The sequence below is a fragment of the Trachypithecus francoisi genome, unplaced genomic scaffold (genome assembly GCF_009764315.1).
Source record: "Trachypithecus francoisi isolate TF-2019V2 unplaced genomic scaffold, Tfra_2.0 Contig00168, whole genome shotgun sequence".
Lineage (NCBI taxonomy): Eukaryota > Metazoa > Chordata > Mammalia > Primates > Cercopithecidae > Trachypithecus > Trachypithecus francoisi.
In genome coordinates, this window is record NW_022680498.1 from 104,980 (window position 1) to 124,313 (window position 19,334).

A 19,334-nucleotide genomic window follows, 5' to 3' on the forward strand; every position below is an offset into this window, starting at 1 on the left:
ACTTGCCTGCTGTCTTAGCTACTCAGGAGGCTGAGGTGGGAGGATTGTTTGAGCCCAAGAGTTGGAGGCAGTGGTGAACTACGATTATGTACTACACTCCAGCCTGGGTGGCAAAGCAAGACCCTGTCTCAAAAAATAAATAAATATAAAAATAAAAATAAATTTACAAAAAAAGAAAAAAGCATTATAACCTAAGATGCACAGCTACAGCAAGCCGCATATGCATCTCAAGAGGGGAGGACAAAGGGAAGGTTGTATTGGCAAAAAAAAAAGGTTTAAGTAAGTTGCTTGGAAACAGTTCACTGGTTATGGAGACTCAAAACCACAGGTGGCGTCAGTTCATTGGTGGAGATGCTGTTCCTGGGCAGATGTTCCTTCAAAAGCATCTTATCTGAATTGTTGTGGTCCTAAAACTGGAATATCTTGCAGGGCTATTTCAGAAAGTCCTGAGACAGCCATCCCTTTTTAAAAATATAGATGGGGTCTTGCTATATCGCTCAGGCTAGTCTTGAATTCCTGACCTCAGGGGATCCTCCAACCTTGGCCTCCCAAAGTGCTGGGCTTACAAGGTTGAGCCACCATGTCCGGTTTCCTGAAACAGCTTTTATCTCAGCCTTGTAAGCATGAGCCCTTCCCTTTCATACCCTCAGGGTTTTACTTTGGGTCAACAAAAAGCGAGTGTATTTTAGTATCTGCAACTTTCACACACCTGTTGCCATAAAAGAAAGAACCAGCCTTGACTGACAGTCAGCACTCTGCAGGTATCCTCCACAATCCTCTCTCCTCTCTCCCTCTTGCTCTGCAACCTGGCCATGCCATGATTCCTCCCTATCTGTCCTCCTCTGTGGACTTCCATGGCCACACTCTGTCCTATGAGGCTGGATCAAGGTCATACTCACTCACTTCTCTCCCCTCCCTGACATTTGCTCCACTCCCCAACTTGTTCTCCATGCATGGATCTCAGTAGAGCAACAGCAATCAGAAGATAAAAATAAATAATGGTGACCGGTCTTCAAATGGATCCCCTTTTCAATCTCGCACTATCCATCTGCTGCCTTCTCATCAGCCCTCTGCCCCAGTTTCTTTCCCTTCTCAAACCAGACAAACACCTTACTCTGTGAAGATGTGTGCAGTCCGTTCCCATGCCCTGAACTCCATCCCTTCAATCTCCTCTGGCTGCTCCCTGCTTAGGTCTCAGAAAAGGAGTCCTGGGCAACCCTCCCAGGGAGCCGCCTGCCTGTGTAACTTTCAGTAACAGTCTGTTTGCTTTCTTGAGATAATTAGTTACAACGGCCACTTTAAAACAATGGTCTTTTTGTTTTGTTTTTTGTTTTCACCCTATTTATAAAGTCAGAAATCATAAGTCCTTGAACATCCACAGCCACTCAAGGACAAACCTTTGCTGAATGCCTCAAGCAGAGAGGGGGAGGCTGAGTATTTCCAAGGTGAAAGAAAACACGAAGGTTTTTATCAGCCCTGTTTTATGCGACAATCCCAGGCCGAATCTGGATCAATGTAATGACTTCCTTTGTATGGACCTAAGTTTTGTTCGTGCATTCATCAGTGCAGCTGGGAACCTGCAGCTCTGTTCACTGGCATGGCGATACCTCGGGGAACGGCAGGACAGAGCCACGAAAAGACAGTCAGCCTCACCACACTGCCTGTTGCTCTTAGCCACCATGGCCATCATAGCCTGTGGCAGGAGATTTGGGGTTCCCCCGACCCCTTTCAGGAAAACACAGTTTGTGGAGGCTGAGTACTTTCCAGGCCTGACCCAGAAAACAATTCAAAAGACCCAAAGAGATTCCTCGCCTGTCCTGTCCCTTGAATGGCCTTGAACAGGGGGTCCTTCCGCTTGACTCCTAGCCCCTCCGTCTCCCCTCACCAGGAAAGGATCCTCCCCATCTCTGCAGAAGCTTGACCGTCCCCCTAGAGGGCCTGGGAGGAAGTGGGTTTTGCAAACAGTCCCTGTTGACTCCAGTGCCCCCTGCTGGTCCCGGAGGCGAGATTCCAGCGAGGCTTCAGGGCACGGCTACCCGGCAGTCAAAAGCTGGGCCTGCCGCCTCCACACCGCTCCAGGACACCCCACCCACTTCCCAGGCGTGACCCGTCAACAGGTCTGTATTGGCGACTGGCGACAAAAGGAGCAGCCCTGGATGTAGGGAAAGCAGGGCTGAGTCCTCTGCAGGCTCTCGGGAGGGGAGGGGCGTGAATGTGTGGATTTCCGTGGAGAGCGGAAACACGGGGAGTTGGGCGGAGCATGCGCGGGCCTCAGAAAGTTGCGGGAAAACTGACTCCCGGGAACAGGGAGGAACGTGCTCTCCAGACAGACAGTAAGTTAATAGAATCCCGGGGCAGTGGGTCTCTTCAGCCCAGGGGGTTACAGAAGCAGGTAAATCCAGAGATTTGCCCAGCCAAGGGCAGGGGCGTCTTTTCTAGACAAGCGGGGCGGGGTGGGGTGAGGACCTGAGCTCAGGGGACCCTGGAACCGGCCCCTGCACCCCGCATCCAACTGAGGAAAAGGGAGGTCGCCAGAAGCACAGGTTCAGGACAGAGTCCAGACTTGGCCGTCTCCGTTATCCCAGAATACCGCATCCCACACTCCCAGCCAGTCCCCCACCTCCCCACTGCCTCTCCATTTGCCCACGGGCCCCCCTTTTTCCACCCTGCCCCCACCCTACTGTCGGGAGGGAAGGGACGCAGGCGTCACCTATTCACCCACCCCCACTCCCCCACCATCCCTTCCCCCCTATACCTTCTCCCCCTTCTTTCTTCCCACATCCCCACCCATCCCCCACTCTCTGCCTCTGTTCCCTCCCCCATCCCCCACTCTCTTCCTCTCTTTCCTCCCCCTCCCCAACCCTTCGTTTCTCTTCCTCATCCCCACCCCTCCCACAACCTATCTTCCTCATCCCCACCCCCACCCGGTCTCCCTTCTCCCATCCCAACCCCAGCCCACCTTCTGTCTCCCTTCCCAATCCCCCCTCCACCTTCTGTCTCCCTTCCCCCATTCCCTCCCACACCCTCTGTCTCCCTCCCCCATCCCCACCCCTCCCACACCCTGTCTCCGTTCCAATCCCCACGGGCCTTTGCCACTGTTTCCCTTCCCTCATCCGACCCCTCCCCCACCCCGTTCCATCCCCCACCCCACACTGTCTTTGTTCTCGGATCCCCACCCCGTCTCCCCTCCCCCAGGCCCACCCCTCCCCGACTCTGTCTCCTTCCCCAGTGCCCACCCCTCCCCCACCGTCTCCTTTCCCCCATGCCCACCCCTCCCCCAGCCTCCCTCCCCCATGCCCACCCCTCCCCCACCCTGTCTCCTTCCCCCATGCCCACCCCTCCCCCACCGTCTCCTTTCTCCCATGCCCACCCCTCCCCCACCCTGTCTCCTTTCTCCCATGCCCACCCCTCCCCCACCCTGTCTCCTTTCCCCCATGCCCACCCCTCCCCCACCCTGTCTCCTTTCTCCATGTCCACCCCTCCCCCACCCTGTCTCCTTTCCCCGTGCTGACGCCTCCGCCACTCCTTGTTTTTCTCCCATCCCGACCCCTCCCCCACCCTGTGTTCCTTCCGCACCCCACCCCTCCTCCACCTTGTCTCCCCCATTCCTAACCCTCCCCCGCCCCCTCCTTCCCCACCCCCATCTCCCCCAACCCTGTCTCCCCTTTTCCCCTCCTGCTCCCTTCTTCTCTGCCCCTCCCCCCACTGCTCCTCCTCCTCCTAGTCCTTGAAAATGGGTGACCTCGCTGGATCTCGTGAGATTTTGCCCTGGAAGGACTGAGAGACAGGGATTGGTCAGGCCAGGCTGCTTGCCCCCCCCCCGCCCCCCACAGCCGCTAGGGCGCTTGCTGCGCGCCATCGTCTCATTCTTTCCTTCCAGCGACTTCGCGGCGTGGTGCACTCTCTGAGGAAAAACGTAAGTTCGAGCTGTGATTCCTCCCCTTCCGCACAGGGTGACCTTGGGCTTGTGCCCCGGCACCACCCCTGTCCCGGGTCCCCGTTTTCTCTCCAGAAATGGGTTGAAGACCAAAGAAAATAAAGTGCGCCATTTGAGTCACCCCGGGCCGCATGCCCCGGAAAATTGGCCACAGTTGAGGAGTTGTGGCTGTCACGAAGCCTTGAACCGAGTTGGCGGTGCTCGTGTTTGGAGCTCCTCAGGGCGGGTGCGCATTTGTAATGCGGTGGACGCTCTGGGACTCGGCCCCTCTGAAGGTGCTGGGGGTTGGGGACGGCCCAGGGAGGGGCGGAAGCGTCCTAGGAAGGCGGGAACAGAGGCAGAAATGTGGCTAGAGGACGGTAGTCAGGGTCCTTGACCACAGGGGTCACTTGTGACCGACCACATGGTCTGTTGTTCCTCCTGCCCCCTGGTTCAGCCCAGGAGACACTGGTGCTCAGGTTTGGAGCTAGAGATTTGCAATGAAAGGGCGAGATTGAGTCGCCAGTTGTCAGTTTCCTCAGCAGTATTTGCGGAGGTTTTTACAGGAGACCATTGCTTCCTAAATATTATACATGTGTCCTTCCTTTTGGAGCATTTTGATTATTACTCTCAGACGTGCGTGGAAACAAGTGACTGAGACCTAGAAATCCAAACGTTGGAGGTCCTGAGGCCAGCCTAAATCACTTCAAAATGGAACAAAGACGTTTGCGGGTAAGAAGGTCCCCTGAGCTGTCTGAGGTGCTCAGAGAAGCCCTGTTCCCTCTGTCCTTGTCCCTCGAGCCAGATGGGAGCTGCATCCTGAGGTCCTTCACAGTAGAGGAAGAGGCTGGAGCCGCTTTTATTGTTTCCGGTCATTTCCCCAAAAGAGCATTTCACTCCTTCTGCTGTCTTTGTCTAAGAATCAACCCTGGTGGCTCGTGCCTGTAATCCCAGCACTTTGGGAGGCCGAGGCAGGCAGATCACGAGATCAGGAGATTGAGACCATTCCTGTCTAGCACAGTGAAACCCTGTCTCTACTAAAGTACAAAAAATTAGCCGGGCGTGGTGGAATGCGCCTGTAGTCCCAGCTGCTCAAGAGGCTGAGGCAGGAGAATCGCTTGAACCCAGGAGGCGAAGGTTGCAGTGAGCCAAGATCATGGCACTGCACTCCAGCCTGGGCGACAGAGCTAGACTCCCTCTCTTAAAAAAAAAAAGAACCCGGCCGGGCGCGGTGGCTCAAGCCTGTAATCCCAGCACTTTGGGAGGCCGAGACGGGCGGATCACGAGGTCAGGAGATCGAGACCATCCTGGCTAATACGGTGAAACCCTGTCTCTACTTAAAAATACAAAAAACTAGCCGGGCGACGAGGCGGGCGCCTGTAATCCCAGCTACTCGGGAGGCTGAGGCAGGAGAATGGCGTAAACCCGGGAGGCGGAGCTTGCAGTGAGCTGAGATCCGGCCACTGCACTCCAGCCTGGGTGGCAGAGCAAGACTCCGTCTCAAAAAAAAAGAACCCTAGGCTGGGCATGGTGGCTCATGCCTGTAATCCCAGTACTATGGGAGGCCGAGGTGGGGGGATCACCTGAGGTCAGGAGTTTGAGACTAGCCTGGCCAAAATGGTGAAATTCTGTCTCTACTAAAAATAGAAAAAAATTAGCCAGGCGTGGAGGCCCACACCTGTACTCCCAGCTAGTCGGGAGGCTGCGACAGGAGCAGGAGAATAGCTTGAACCCAGGAGGTGGAGGTTGCAGTGAGCCAGGATGGCACCAGTAGCTTGGGCGACTAGAGTGAAATTCCTTCTCAAAAAAAAAAACAAATCTTAATGTATTGGGGACCTTATTGCCAAAGCCACGATTAGATTCAGAACCTTTGCACGGGGTAATCAGATGCCACAGCCCACACTTCCGAGTGGTGTCAGAGAGCATGAACTCAGGGAGGCTTTGATCTCACCACCCCACGGGCTTGGGCCATTAGGGGTAAGTGTTCGTCCTGGGAAGTGAACAAGAAGATTGTTGGGTGCCTCCTGGGGAGGTCAGGGAGGACATGCAACCTGACTTGAAACCTGGAGACTCGTACTGGAACCAAAGGCTCAAGGATGACCCTGTGCATTGGACTGTGGGGTCGTGCTTGGGTGCTGTTGGTATCCGCTCGCCTGTATTGGGTGCTGTTAGTATCCACACGCCTGTAATCCCAGCGCTTTGGGAGGCTGAAACGGGTGGATCACTTGAGCTCAGGAGGTCAAGACCAGCCTGGGAAATATAGCAAGACCCTGTCTCTAAAGAGTAGAAAAAGAGGCTGGGCATGGTGGCTCACGCCTGTAATCTCAACACTTTGGGAGGCCTAGGCAGGTAGATCACCTGAAGGTCAGGAGTTTGAGACCAGCCTGGCCAATGTGGCAAAACCCCGTCTCTACTAAAAATACAAAAAAATAGCCATGCGTGGGGGTGCATGCCTGTAATCCCAGCTGCTCAGGAGGCTGAGGCAGGAGAATTGTTTGAACCCAGGAGGCGGAGATTGCAGTGAGCCAAGATTGTGCCATTGCACTCCAAAAAAAAGACCTGAAGGACCTAGTGCAGATACTTTGGGGGTCCTCATTGGAATTCTGTGACTAGAGAGGAGGGTGCAGACCACCCCTATGATGAGCTCAGAGGCCACTCTGGCCTGTGCTGCCTACAAGGACCATAAGAACCTGTAGACAGGACATGCAGAAATACCTCCCCAATTCTTGCCCGGACCCTAGGAGTCATGCTGGGCCCATCTTTTCACTCCTCCCTTACACTGGGAGGAAGGACAGCACCTTTGTGCAAACGTGCTCCTGGTGCTGCTTCCTCCAGTGCCACTGGCAAACTGGCGATGTGAAGCTGGACGGAGGAGTGTCACTGCCTCACAGGGAGATTGCACAGCTCAGAGATTGCACAACTCCCACTTCATCACAGTCCCTCCTCCTCCCTTGGATCTCCTGGAAGCGGGGATCCCATAGAAACTTCCCTAACTGTTGGACTTACTCAGTTTTCCTGTTTTTCCATGGTTTATGTGAAGCTTACCGGCCCTTTCTAACACTTAGATTGTTTGATAGGGAGGGAAATGAAGATCTATCTAAACTCCTCACACAAGGGCTACCAATTCCTGCCTTCCTGGAGCTGAGCAGGTTCTTCCCCAGAAAGAGTCAAGGACTTACAAGACTAAAAACGAAAATGATGGTGAATTTTAGATTTTCTGTGAAGGCTATTTGAGGTAATGAATGAGAACTGCTGCCGCCTTTGCTGTGCCCAGTAGGTGCTTGATAATTAGGGACATTGACAATGACCTTGATTACTAATCTCAGTCCTCCGCGGCTGATGAGTAAAGATGATTGCCTGGGAATTAAAGGAAATGTAGAACCAATTGTAGTTTAACCCAATTTTCACAAAGGCCATTTGGTGTTGAGGGTGAAAAGTAGGAGAAAGTAGTCTCCAGAGAGAGAACCGAAATGGAAAACACCCTTCAACGCATTACAGCCTCCTTAACGCAGGCCAGAGCAAAGCAAGCTAGGCCCCAAGACATTCCAGCTGGACACTTGCCAGTAGAATATAAGAATTGTGGGGACGTCATAGTGCATGAGGCAGAGAATGGCCTGGAGAATTCTTTGGGTGGAGAGGTTCCGAAACTTCAAAAGCAGCAATGGGTAATCAGGCCCAGGATAGGAATCATCCCTAAGCAGATCCTTAAATGCCAAATATAACTTCGATTTTTGTGAGAGAAAATGTATTTGTGCACAGTGCCTAGCATGGAAAGAGGGAAAAATTGAGTCTTCATTGATAGGCCTGATTGCATCTCGCTGACCAGAATCTCTGTACCTGAGAAGCTTAGGGTCAAGAAGGAGTCAGCTGTTTCCTTGAAGTGTGGAAACATTAGTAATACTTAGGAAGGGACTGGCCATTGGAGATTATGTTTGGGGTAAAGGCCTGACCTGCTGCTTGTGAACAGCCCTGGTTTGGAAGAGGACACCTAACTATAAAGAGAAGGTCTTCTGAGAACTTCCTTAATGGCAGGGATGTGTGCTTTTGGCCCTTGTTTATTTCTCTCCCTGGCTCCAAGATTCCTAAGAAACCACAGGGTCTTTCAGACTTGAAAACGTTGCTGTCCTAGGTTTGGTCACCAATATTACCCTCCATCCCACCTCTCCAGCCCACATTCCTAGGTTTAATCTTGTCAAGGCTGTTTGCCGAGAGGATCCTGACTTTCTGGCAGAAAACACCCTTTCCCTCTAGGGAGGGAGGAAAATTGAACTGCCTCGCTGTCCCAGTGATTACCTTGGCTTTACTGGAACTATCTTTTGTCTTCCTTAGCCATTCCCCTTTTTAATTTCTCTACTCCATCCAGGCCAAAGTCTTTCAATTCCACCCCCCAAAAGAATATCTGTTTTTTTGGTAATCCTCTCAGTCCCATTACAAATGCCCAGCCTTACTTCTGACTAACTCCTAATCGTAGTGTAATTTTGACCCAGCTTCCTTGAAGACAGCCTTGACCTTCAAAGTCTGGAAGACCAGCCACCCCTCTGTTGTACCTCCCTTTCTCCCTGAATAGGCATGTGATTTGCTGTGTTAGGGAACCTGAAGTATAAGTGACAATTTGATACTTGGGGATTGTTTGGGAGTGGCGAGGGGTAATGACATGATGCTCTTCATAAAGCTATCTTAACTGGAGTATTTGGGTAATTTTGATGTGGCCAAAAATTCCCCCAACAGTTACACTTTCTGGGTGGTTTTGTTCACTTTTTCTTTCCGTTTTATAAATGGACATCCCATTCAATCAGTTGAACCTGAAGTAAGTAAAAAACCCCACCAGGATTCACTGGCTGGAAATCCAGGAATGTAATTAGATTTGGCTCTCCCATTGGCAGCGTGGAGTTGAAAGGGGAAGGATGCCCAGAAAGGCATATAATAGCTTCTGAGGGGCTAGAGGAGGGACCCAGAGGCCTTGAAGTCAATGTTGTGGTCCTCTCAGAGGTCTGGGCAGATGGCTTCTGCACCACACCTGGGTCTGGTGAGTCGGGAACCTCAGGCTATGGCCACTGCCGCCTTCCCACTGTCAGCTCAGGGTCTCCACGGGCCATGAGGGCCAATGCTGCCTAGATGATTTTCCTTTTTCTTTCCTTACAAAGGAACAAGCTTTGCTTTTGCCTCTAAATGTATTTTTGCCTTAATCCCAAACATTTTTCTTTGGTTATTGGATTATTTCTTAATGGATACACGATAATCGTATGTATTTGTAGGGTACATGTGAAATTTTAGTTGATGCATATATAGTGTGTAATCAAATTATGGTAATTAGTATAGCCATTACCTGGAACATTTATTATTTATATTGAATCCCAAACATTTTGATTTCTGCCATTTTGTATATGTTAAAAAATAATTTCTTAAACAGCTTTTTTGGAAAATAAAAGTTATCTAATTAGTTGGAATTTTACTTTATTACAATTTAAATAGTATGTGGCAAGAAATTATAATTTGCATCATTTATGATTCTTTAAATCTTTAGCGATTTACTAGTAAGGCTTTTTTTTTTTTTTAACTAAAAGGTTAAAAAATATTCCATAGATTTTTTTTCTTTTTTTTTGTCAGATGCTTTGGAATTCAAGACATCTTCTGTTTTCTTTTCTTTCTTTTTTTTTTTTTTTTTAAAGTAGAGATGAGGTCTCGTTGTGTTGTCCAGGCTGGTCTTGAACTCCTGGGCTCAAGCCATTATCCCACCTTGGCCTCCCAAAGTGCTGGGATTACAGACATGAGCCACTGTGCTGGAGGGTGGAGGCTTTTTCAAAACATCTAGTATACAAGATGGTAACCGTAGTTAATAATGTATTGTATACATGAAAATTGCTAAGAGTACATTTTAAGTGTTCTCACCACACATAAGTGAGATTATACATATGTTAATTAGCTTAAGGTACCCATTCTACAATGTATACATACTTCAAAGCATCATATTGTACACCATAAATATACACAATTTTTATTTCTCCAGTTAAAACTAATGTTTTGGGGAAAAAGAACCAGGCTTTGTTTTACTGTGAATTGTTTGCTCCCTTGATTTCCGTGTCAAAGTAGTAACTCTTAATATACGTAAAAGAGACACACTTAAAATACATGTCTCAGAATGTTTTTTATTTTGTTTTAATTTTACTTCCAATTGCTGTGTAATACTATTGGGCTGCTTCTGTAGTTTCTCATTTAATTTTTTTTTTTTTTTTTTTTGAGACGGAGTCTTGCTCTGTCGCCCAGGCTGGAGTGCAGTGGCCGGATCTCAGCTCACTGCAAGCTCCTCCTCCGGGTTCACGCCATTCTCCTGCCTCAGCCTCCCGGAGTAGCTGGGACTACAGGCGCCCGCTACCTCGCCCGGCTGGTTTTTGTATTTTTTAGTAGAGACGGGGTTTCACCGTGTTAGCCAGGATGGTCTCGATCTCCTGACCTCGTGATCCGCCCGTCTCGGCCTCCCAATCATTTAAAATTTTTTAGTGAAATATAATGGCACCCACTGTGCACTGTGTGTGTGTCCCTAATCTTTCCCATCTGGCTTACTTGTTGGAGCAGAGAAGGATGCTGTCCTGGGCTATGTGACACTCCCGTTTGAATTGTCTTTGAGTGATCATCAGAAGCTTTTTCCCGGAATGAGTAGGCTCAGCTCTCAGGCTCCTTAGTTCTCACTTCCCAAGGGGACTAGAATTAAATAGAGTAGTGGATAGATACAGGATGGGGCCAGTGGCCATCCTGTTTCCTCCTCTACACTTGATGAGATGCTCATCCTGATGCCAGCAGAGCTGTGTCTTTGTGGCCACCGAGTGCAGAATGGAATCGGGATAAACTGAGAACTCCTGCTGTTGCTAGCACAGTGACTTTGGCCCTGAGTTGGTCCCTCAGAAGGGCGAGGAAAAGATAGAGTTGCTTATGCTTGGGCTGAAAGGGATGCTTTGTTCCCTGTGTGTTTCCTCAGGGTTCCATTCAGAGCCCATACGTCAGCATGAGCGTGTGGACAAGCCCACGGAGACTTGTGGAGCTGGCAGGGCAGAGCCTGCTGAAGGATGAGGCCCTGGCCATTGCCGCCCTGGAGTTGCTGCCCAGGGAGCTCTTCCCGCCACTCTTCACAGCAGCCTTTGACGGGAGACACAGCCAGACCCTGAAGGCAATGGTGCAGGCCTGGCCCTTCACCTGCCTCCCTCTGGGAGTGCTGATGAAGGGACAGCAGCTTCACCTGGAGACCTTCAAGGCTGTGCTTGATGGACTTGATGTGCTGCTTGCCCAGGAGGTTCGCCCCAGGTAAGGGTGATCTAGCAGCGTCATGTGGGGCCCTGGGAACCTGAGCAGGATGCAGCTGGGGTCAGGGAGCGTGGAGCACCTAAGGCTGGACCAGAGGCTCTGATGGTGCCAGCAAGGAAGTTCAGGGAGGCCTTGGGGGCCACTGCAGGGGTCACTCTTGGAATGGCTTCTGGACATGGGGCACTCATTAAAATGCAGGTGTCTGAAGGAACATGCACCTGCTTCCTCCTGGTGGGGCAGGAAATGGGGACCAGGGAGGATCCCAGGATCCTAGTGGGAAAAGGAGCAACTGATGCCTTTCTGATGTATGGAGTAAAAGTGCAGATCTAAGGCAGATGTCTGGTTGGTTCTTACCCACATTATGAGACTCATGGTCTTATCTTGAGTTGATTTTAAAGCATCTCAGCTATTAACCTGTTTTTCCCCACAGAAGGTGGAAACTTGAAGTGCTGGATTTACGGAAGAACTCTCATCAGGACTTCTGGACTGTATGGTCTGGAAACAGGGCCAGTCTCTACTCATTTCCAGAGCCAGAAGCAGCTCAGCCCATGAGAAAGAAGCGAAAAGTAGATGGTTTGAGCACAGAGGCAGAGCAGTCCTTCACTCCAATAGAGGTGCTCGTAGACCTGTCCCTCAAGGAAGGTGCCTGTGATGAGTTGTTCTCTTACCTCATGGAGAAAGTGAAGCGACAGAAAAATGTACTACACCTGTGCTGTAAGAAGCTGAAGATTTTTGCAATGCCCATGCAGAATATCAAGATGATCCTGAAAATGGTACAGCTGGACTCTATTGAAGATTTGGAAGTGACTTGTACCTGGAAGCTACCCACCTTGGCAAAATTTTCTCCTTACCTGGGCCAGATGATTAATCTGCGTAGACTCCTCCTCTCCCACATCCATGCATCTTCCTCCATTTCCCCGGAGAAGGAAGAGCAGTATATCGCGCAGTTCACCTCTCAGTTCCGCAGTCTGCAGTGCCTCCAGGCTGTCTATGTGGACTCTTTATTTTTCCTTAGAGGCCGCCTGGATCAGTTGCTCAGGTAAGGGATGGTGAGGTTTCTCTGCAGACCAGAGCAAGCCCTTCTTTACTGTAGTAAACAATAAAGGACATCTTGTATGTGCCAGCCACTGATAATGCAAGAGTGAGCAAGTCACTACCAGTTAACATGTCTTGTTCACCACTCTATCCCCAAGCATGATATCACGTAACTACTACTCATTAGGGTTAGAGATACACATTAGGATAGATGCTATTAACAGTGACTCCTTGTTAGAAAACTCTGTAATGGGAGCTTGGGGTCTGGCAAGGGTGCCTTTAGGCATTCTTCCTTAGGAAGTGATGCCTAAGATGACCAAAAATAAGCAAGGAGGGCATTGAAGAAGGGAAAGTCCGTCAAAGGTGAGATTTGAAATTGTAAGCTGTGTACTCACCAGCTTCTCAACATGAGCTGTTCCCTCTAAACCCGACTCAAATTTCCTGTCTGTAAAGTGTGATTTAGAACTCCAGTTAAGGTAATAGGTGGGAAATGGATTCTTCTGGAGATGTGGGAGAAGGAACAAGAGTGAGGAATTGCAAAAATTAATAGGTGGTTTGCTGATGATGTGATCTAAGGTAGCCCTGCAGCCTGGGAACCCCCTTTGGATGTTGCTGACCCTGCCCAAGTTTGTCCTCTATGACTACTCCCCAGTAACTTCATCAGGCACAGAGATACAGGTGACTGGGGCCCAGGCTGTGGCAGAGGAAGCCTGAGTTGAAAAAGTATTTTCGGTTGTATCTTCAAATACTAAAATTCACTGATGCCCTTCCTTGCTTGAGACATCAAATCAGGCTCTCTCAATTCAGTTCATGCTCACACCACCTAAGAGGTCTGTGTTGGATCCTGCCTCACAGATCAGCCAAGGGAGTGTTTGAGATCTTTGTTTACTTGACCCACTTGTGCAGCAAATAATGGAGAAAGGACTGCACCTGAACTTATACTCCCTTGAATGCTCCTTTACAGCATGGCATCCTGGGGGTTAACCATCATCTGGAAGACTTTGGGTTTCGGTGAAACGGGCCTCTCTCCAGTCTGCCCACCCCAATACCACCATTCCCCAGCACTAACTGCTTTGTCTGTTTGCAGGCACGTGATGAATCCCTTGGAAACCCTCTCAGTAACTAATTGCCAGCTTTCGGAAGGCGATGTGATGCATCTGTCCCAGAGCCCCAACGTCGGTCAGCTGAGTGTCCTGAGTCTAAGTGGGGTCATGCTGACCGATATAAGTCCCGAGCCCCTCCAAGCTCTGCTGGAGAGAGCCTCTGCCACCCTCCAGGACCTGGACTTTGATGAGTGTGGGATCATGGATGATCAGCTCCTTGTCCTCCTGCCTTCCCTGAGCCACTGCACCCAGCTTATGACCTTAAGCTTCTGCGGGAATCCCATCTCCATATCTGTCCTGGAGAACCTCCTGCACCACCTCATTGGGCTGAGCAATCTGACCCATGTGCTGTATCCTGTTCCTCTGGAGAGTTACGAGGATGTCCATGGTACCCTGCACCTGGGGAGACTTGCCTATCTGCATGCCAGGCTCAAGGAGTTGCTGTGCGAATTGGGGCGGCCCAGCATGGTCTGGCTTAGTGCCAATCCCTGTCCTCACTGTGGGGACAGAACCTTCTATGACCCAGAGCCCATCCTGTGCCCCTGTTTTATGCCTAACTAGCTGGGTGCACATACCAAATGCTTCATTCTGCATACTTGGACACTGAAGCCCAGGATGTGCATGCATCTTGAAGCAGCAAAGCAGCCACAGTTTCAGACAAATGTTCAGTGTGAGTGAGGAAAAAAAGGAGAAGTTGGGGGTAGGCAGATGGTTGACTTGAGTTAACGGGATCTTTTGGGAGATGCATCCTATACAGTTAGAAATAGAATCTGAATTTCTAAAGGGGGATTCTGGCTTGGGAAGTACATGTAGAAGTTAATCCCTATTTAGACTGTTGTAAAGAAACTGTTGAAAATAAAGAGAAGCAATGTGACGCACCTGGTGTCTTCTAGTATATGAATCTCCTTTCCCCGTTAAACCCCAGGAAATCTCCAGTTGCTGGTTAAGACACTGTTCATCCATGGTACTTATACCTTTAGGCTGGACAAGGTCCCGGCCCCCAGATGTCATGGCACCGTTAATCTCTTTGAGGCATCAGTTATCTCCTTGCTTATTTGGTATTCAAAGGGTCAGAGCATGCAAGGTGCATCCTCAGGGCTGGAACATACTAAGGAAGGGGCCAATAATGAACACCACTGAGTGAAGGGTTCTTCACAGGAGCCCTCACTACTAAACCCCCTGAGACCCTGGACTCAGTCCTCCCTGTTTTCCAGTGCACTCATAAGCCTCCATCCCTGGCCGGTGGCTGTGCCAGTATTGGGCTTGACTATGTACAAGTCAGACCCCCAGTACTGGGAGGGGATGTCCAGTACTGCACTTGAGGTGGAGCCTCTGGGCCTCACCAACCCATCCCATCAGGTCCAGCCCCTTTTTGAATTTAATTGTGGCCCGTTTAAAACATCTAAATTCCTTTTGGCAAAACACTAAAACCATATTTATTTAGTATTTGTACCCACATTAAAAATAAGAGTTCATCTTGTGGTCCTATCAGAAAATGACTTCTTCAACGTAAGAGTCTCCCCATCAATGAGGTAGTAAGCTGAATCTCAGCCAGTGAGATGCCCTGGATTTGGGGTGCCAATAGTGAACAAACTCAGCGCAGGTGCTAGGGAGCACTTAGGGGGAAGTAGAGGAATGAATGTCAGATTTGGGAGTTGGGAGTAGGTGGAGGCCACCCTATAGAACAATCTATCCAAAAGGATGGGAGATGTCATACTGTGCAGGTGGACTCTACAATCCCTGGGCAGTCAGCCCACTTGCCTGCCACTGCTCCCATGCTAGTATGTCCTGCCCTTAGGCTGTGTCACCTCCCTCACTGTACAGCTTTCCAAAGAAGCACCTGGGAATAAGGTCACAAACCAAGGCCGAGGGGCAGGCTCCATCTGCATGTAGCTGTGAGTGCTCTACTAAAAATACAAAAATTAGCCGGGTGTGGTGGCAGGTGCCTGTATTTCCAACTACTCAGGTGGCTGAGACAGGAAAATCGCTTCAACCCGGGAGGCAGACGTTGCAGTGAGCCAAGATCACGCCATTCTACTCCAGCCTGGGCAACAGAGCAAGACTCCGTCTCTATTAAAAAAAAAGAAAGAAATAGGCCCATCAGCTTGTGGGCACATTTTGCCATATTTTAAAAGCTCTCCCTCTTTCTCTCTTTTTAGAGATAGGGTCCCACTCTGTCACCCAGGCTGGAGTGTAGTGGCATGATCACGACTCACTGCAGCCTCAACCTCCCAGGCTCAAGTGATCCTCCTTTCTCAGCCTCCCAAGTAGCTGGGACCACAGGCACATGCCACCATGCATGGCTATGTTTTTATTTTTTCTAGAGATGGGGATCTTCCTATGTTGTCTCGACTGGTCTCGAACTCCTGGGTTCAAGGGATATTCCCAACTCAGCCTCCCAAAGTGCTGGGATTACAGGCATGAGCCATTGTACTCTAGCCTTGGCGACAGAGTGAGACCCCACCTCAAAAAAAAAAAAAAAAAAGATTAATAATACGTACCTTGGCCGGGCGCGGTGGCTCAAGCCTGTATCCCAGCACTTTGGGAGGCCGAGGCGGGCGGATCACGAGGTCAGGAGATCGAGACCATCCTGGCTAACATGGTGAAACCCCGTCTCTACTAAAAAATACAAAAAACTAGCCGGGCGAGGTGGCGGGCGCCTGTGGTCCCAGCTGCTCGGGAGGCTGAGGCAGGAGAATGGCATGAACCCGGGAGGCGGAGCTTGCAGTGAGCTGAGATCCAGCCACTGCACTCCAGCCCGGGCCACAGAGCGAGACTCCCTCTCAAAAAAAAAAATAATAATAATAATACGTACCTTGTAATGTCACAGTGAGGTTGACTTGGGCTAACTTTTTATGTAAAGCACACATTAGAATGCATAGAACATGGATGGTCCAGCACAGGATAATGGTTATTAGCTGCCTGTTGCAAGTAAAGAAAGAAAAATGCTGCATCTTGTTTCTGAAGCAGGATGCCTGACAATAGGGACATTATTTGACCTGGAGATCTCATTTGAGAGATGAATCTGGAAAACTTTTTTCAGACTTGGGAATCGAAATATTCATAAAGTAGCTGGGTGTGGTGGCACACACCTGTAGTCCTAGTAACTTGGGAGACTGAAGAAGGAGGATCACTTAAACTCAGGACAAGGCTGCAGTGAGCTGTGATCACACCAGTGAACTCCAGCCTTGGCAATAGAGCAAGACCCTGTCTAAAAATCAAAGGCCAGGCACAGTAACTCACACCTGTAATCCTAGCATTTTGGGAAGCCAAGGCAAGAGGATCAATTGAGTCCGGGAGTTTGAGACCAGGCTGGGCAGCATAGCAAGACCGCCTATCTCTATGAAAAAATTTTTGAATGAGCTGAGCATGTCGGCGTGCACCCATAGTCCCAGCTATTCAGGAGGCTGAGGCATGAGGATCACTTGAATCCAGGAGTTCAAGGTTGCAGTGAGTTTCGATCATGCTACTACACTCCAGCCTGGGTAACAGAGTGAGCTCCTGTCTCAAAAAAAGAAAAATAAATGGCTCATGCTTGTAATCCCAGCATTTTGGGAGGCTGAGGCAGCAGGATCACTTGAGACCAGCTTGGCCAACATGGTGAAACATTGTTGCTACCAAGAAACACAAAAATTAGCTGGGTATGGTGGTACTGCCTATAATCCCAGCTACTGGGGAGGTTGAGGCAGGAAAATCACCAGAATCTGGGAGGCAGAGGTTGCAGTGAGCTATGATTGTGCTACTGCAAAAGTCCATCTCCAAACAAAGTATTTGAAGTGGCATGGTGGCGTGGTACTAATTGATGAGTTTTTTATAAGTCGAGTTTGGCTGGAGAGAGACCTCATCTCTTTGGTAAGAGTAGCCATGCAAGGGAAAAAGGGAGGTGGTGGCTACCTAAGGTAGGGAAGTCATGTATATGAAGGCCCAAGGAAGGGGTGTCCAGATGGTAGGCCATTAGGAAGTAAGCAGGGGGAGTATGGTATACACAGTAGGTTTCTGGGTATTGACATTCATGTTAGAGACACCCCATCTCTTTGGCAGACAGGCAGACTGGACTTATAGCATCTGGGCAATATGGATTTGAGAGGGAAGAATCTAAATATAAAAGAAATAGAGTGAGGTCAAGTGCACTCCCAGGGAATCATCCAGAAGCAGAAAAGAGACAGAAAGAAGGCCTGAGGCTTGGGCAGAAAGGATAACCGTCTTAGGAAACAGAGTCAGGGAAAACCCAACAATTTCTAAATGCCAGAAAGGACGGCTGACTTGACCCAAAATTCAGATCAGTATGAGGAAACTAGAGTAATCCTGCTCCTACTACTATTACTAACGGGACGTATCCAACGGGGTTCTGAGCGAAATAGCCCAGATTCTGCATCTGACATAAAGTCATTGTTAGAGATACATTTTCTTTGCTTTGCTTTTTAAATTTTTATAGAGACGGGTTCTCATTTTGTTGCTCAGGCAGGTGTCAAACTCCTGAGCTCAGGTGATCCACCTGCCTTGGCCTTCTAAAGTGCTTGGATCACAGGCATGAGCCACCATGCCTGGCAAAGACACATTTTCATCATCTGTAACATTTCATATCTAACTGGCCATCTTGTGTCTTGAAACTGAAGAGAAATTGGCCAAGCAAAGGGAGGTCTTACAGGCTGAGCTGAATTTGGATTTGGATTCATGAGCTGCACTGGAGACAGCAGAACATCAGCGTGAGGAGTCGTCAACCCTTGGGTTACTGCAGAAAGGTGTTGGTCCAGGCACCTAAGAGGGCTGCGTGGCTACAGAGAGATTATCTCAAGAAGAGAAAGAGGAAGAAAAAAAGGTTAGGTGACCTACTTTTAGACACAAGCAAAATTTAATAGAACATGAAGAGGCAAGACTTCAGCAGGCTGGAGAACAAAGCTGTTGCCCTCGGAATATTATTGGACGTTTTCTTCAATGAATCTCCTTCCAATCCAAAGAAATGTGAGACAGAGACATAGATCCTTTAGTGTGTCTGGAAGTAAACTGCAGAATGTGGAAAAGCAGCTTGTCACCCCTGTGATAATTATGAAGGTGCCAGAGGTGGGTGGCTGTGATGTGCCAGCGCCCAGTGGATCCTGCATCTGTCAGACCTCTGGAGGCTCCCACTTCCATGGTCCCAACAAGTAAATGCACAGCTTTATTCTAGTCAATGGGCTATTTGATGGTTTGAAGAGATGGCTCTATATTTTTATCATTTTACTCCTGGGTGAAGACCCATAAGCTCCACTTGCTTCTTTCTTTCTCCTAGGTCAGCTCCACCAATGTTTTAGCTGAGGGATAGAGAAGTGTTTCCACTCAATTCCTTAACAGGACCAAAATGCATCAAGACAGAGATGAAATCTGATATACATGTCATTGTTATTGCCTGTCAAATCTTCCTGCTCATGGAGTAAGGAGCCCAGGCTATGCAGTTAGGTTCCTGTCTACAGGGTGGATAATAAGCCACGGGAAGTAGAAAGATGGGTCAGGGTAGGAAGGTGTGCTGGTTTGGTCATTTACACAATAACAAATATATACAGGCTTTTTAGCCGTTAGCCAGATAAACAAAGGTTTACTAACTTTTTTTTTTTTTTTTTTTTTTGAGACCGAGTCTCACTCTGTCGCCCAGGCTGGAGTGCAGTGCCGTGATCTCGGCTGACTGCAACCTCTGCCTCCCAGGTTCAAGCAATTCTCCTGCCTCAGCCTCCCGAGTAGCTGGAATTACACGCACGTGCCACCACACCCGGCTAATTTTTGTATTTTTAGTAGAGATGGGGTTTCACCACATGGCCAGGCTGGTCTCAAACTCCTGACCTCAGGTGATCTGCCTGCCTCAGCCTCCCAAAGTACCAGGATTACAGGCATGAGCCACCGTGCCTGGTCAGTTTATTAACATTTTATATGGTCAGATGCAGTGGCTCATGCCTGTAATTCCCAAATTTTGGGAGGCTGAGGCTGGAGAACCACTTGAGGCTAGGAGTTTG

At 49.4% G+C, this 19,334-nt stretch overlaps 1 protein-coding gene across 11 annotated transcripts; it reads left to right on the forward strand.

Annotated features, from left to right (window-relative positions):
* Positions 1-1,529: 1,529 nt before the first annotated feature.
* Positions 1,530-14,228, forward strand: LOC117073430 (melanoma antigen preferentially expressed in tumors). Of its 11 annotated transcripts, none has more exons than XM_033194306.1 (6): positions 1,530-2,117; positions 3,881-3,916; positions 4,530-4,648; positions 10,890-11,212; positions 11,643-12,251; positions 13,335-14,228. In XM_033194306.1, exons 3-6 carry the CDS (start codon positions 4,628-4,630, stop codon positions 13,909-13,911), a joined length of 1,530 nt encoding a protein of 509 aa, XP_033050197.1. In that variant the 5' UTR covers positions 1,530-2,117; positions 3,881-3,916; positions 4,530-4,627; the 3' UTR covers positions 13,912-14,228. The 11 variants fall into 11 exon arrangements, with proteins under 11 accessions (XP_033050197.1, XP_033050374.1, XP_033050945.1 ...); XM_033194483.1 differs by having other exon boundaries at positions 4,551-4,648; XM_033194397.1 differs by lacking the exon at positions 1,530-2,117 and adding an exon at positions 2,236-2,333.
* Positions 14,229-19,334: the final 5,106 nt, after the last annotated feature.

Bases quoted from the DNA above. Each gene is read 5' to 3' on its own strand.
- LOC117073430 (XM_033194306.1), top strand. From the start codon at position 4,628: ATGGAACAAAGACGTTTGCGG. The intron at 11,213-11,642 runs GTAAGGGTGATC...TTTTCCCCACAG, and splicing joins GCCCAGGAGGTTCGCCCCAG to AAGGTGGAAACTTGAAGTGC. The intron at 12,252-13,334 runs GTAAGGGATGGT...GTCTGTTTGCAG, and splicing joins CGCCTGGATCAGTTGCTCAG to GCACGTGATGAATCCCTTGG.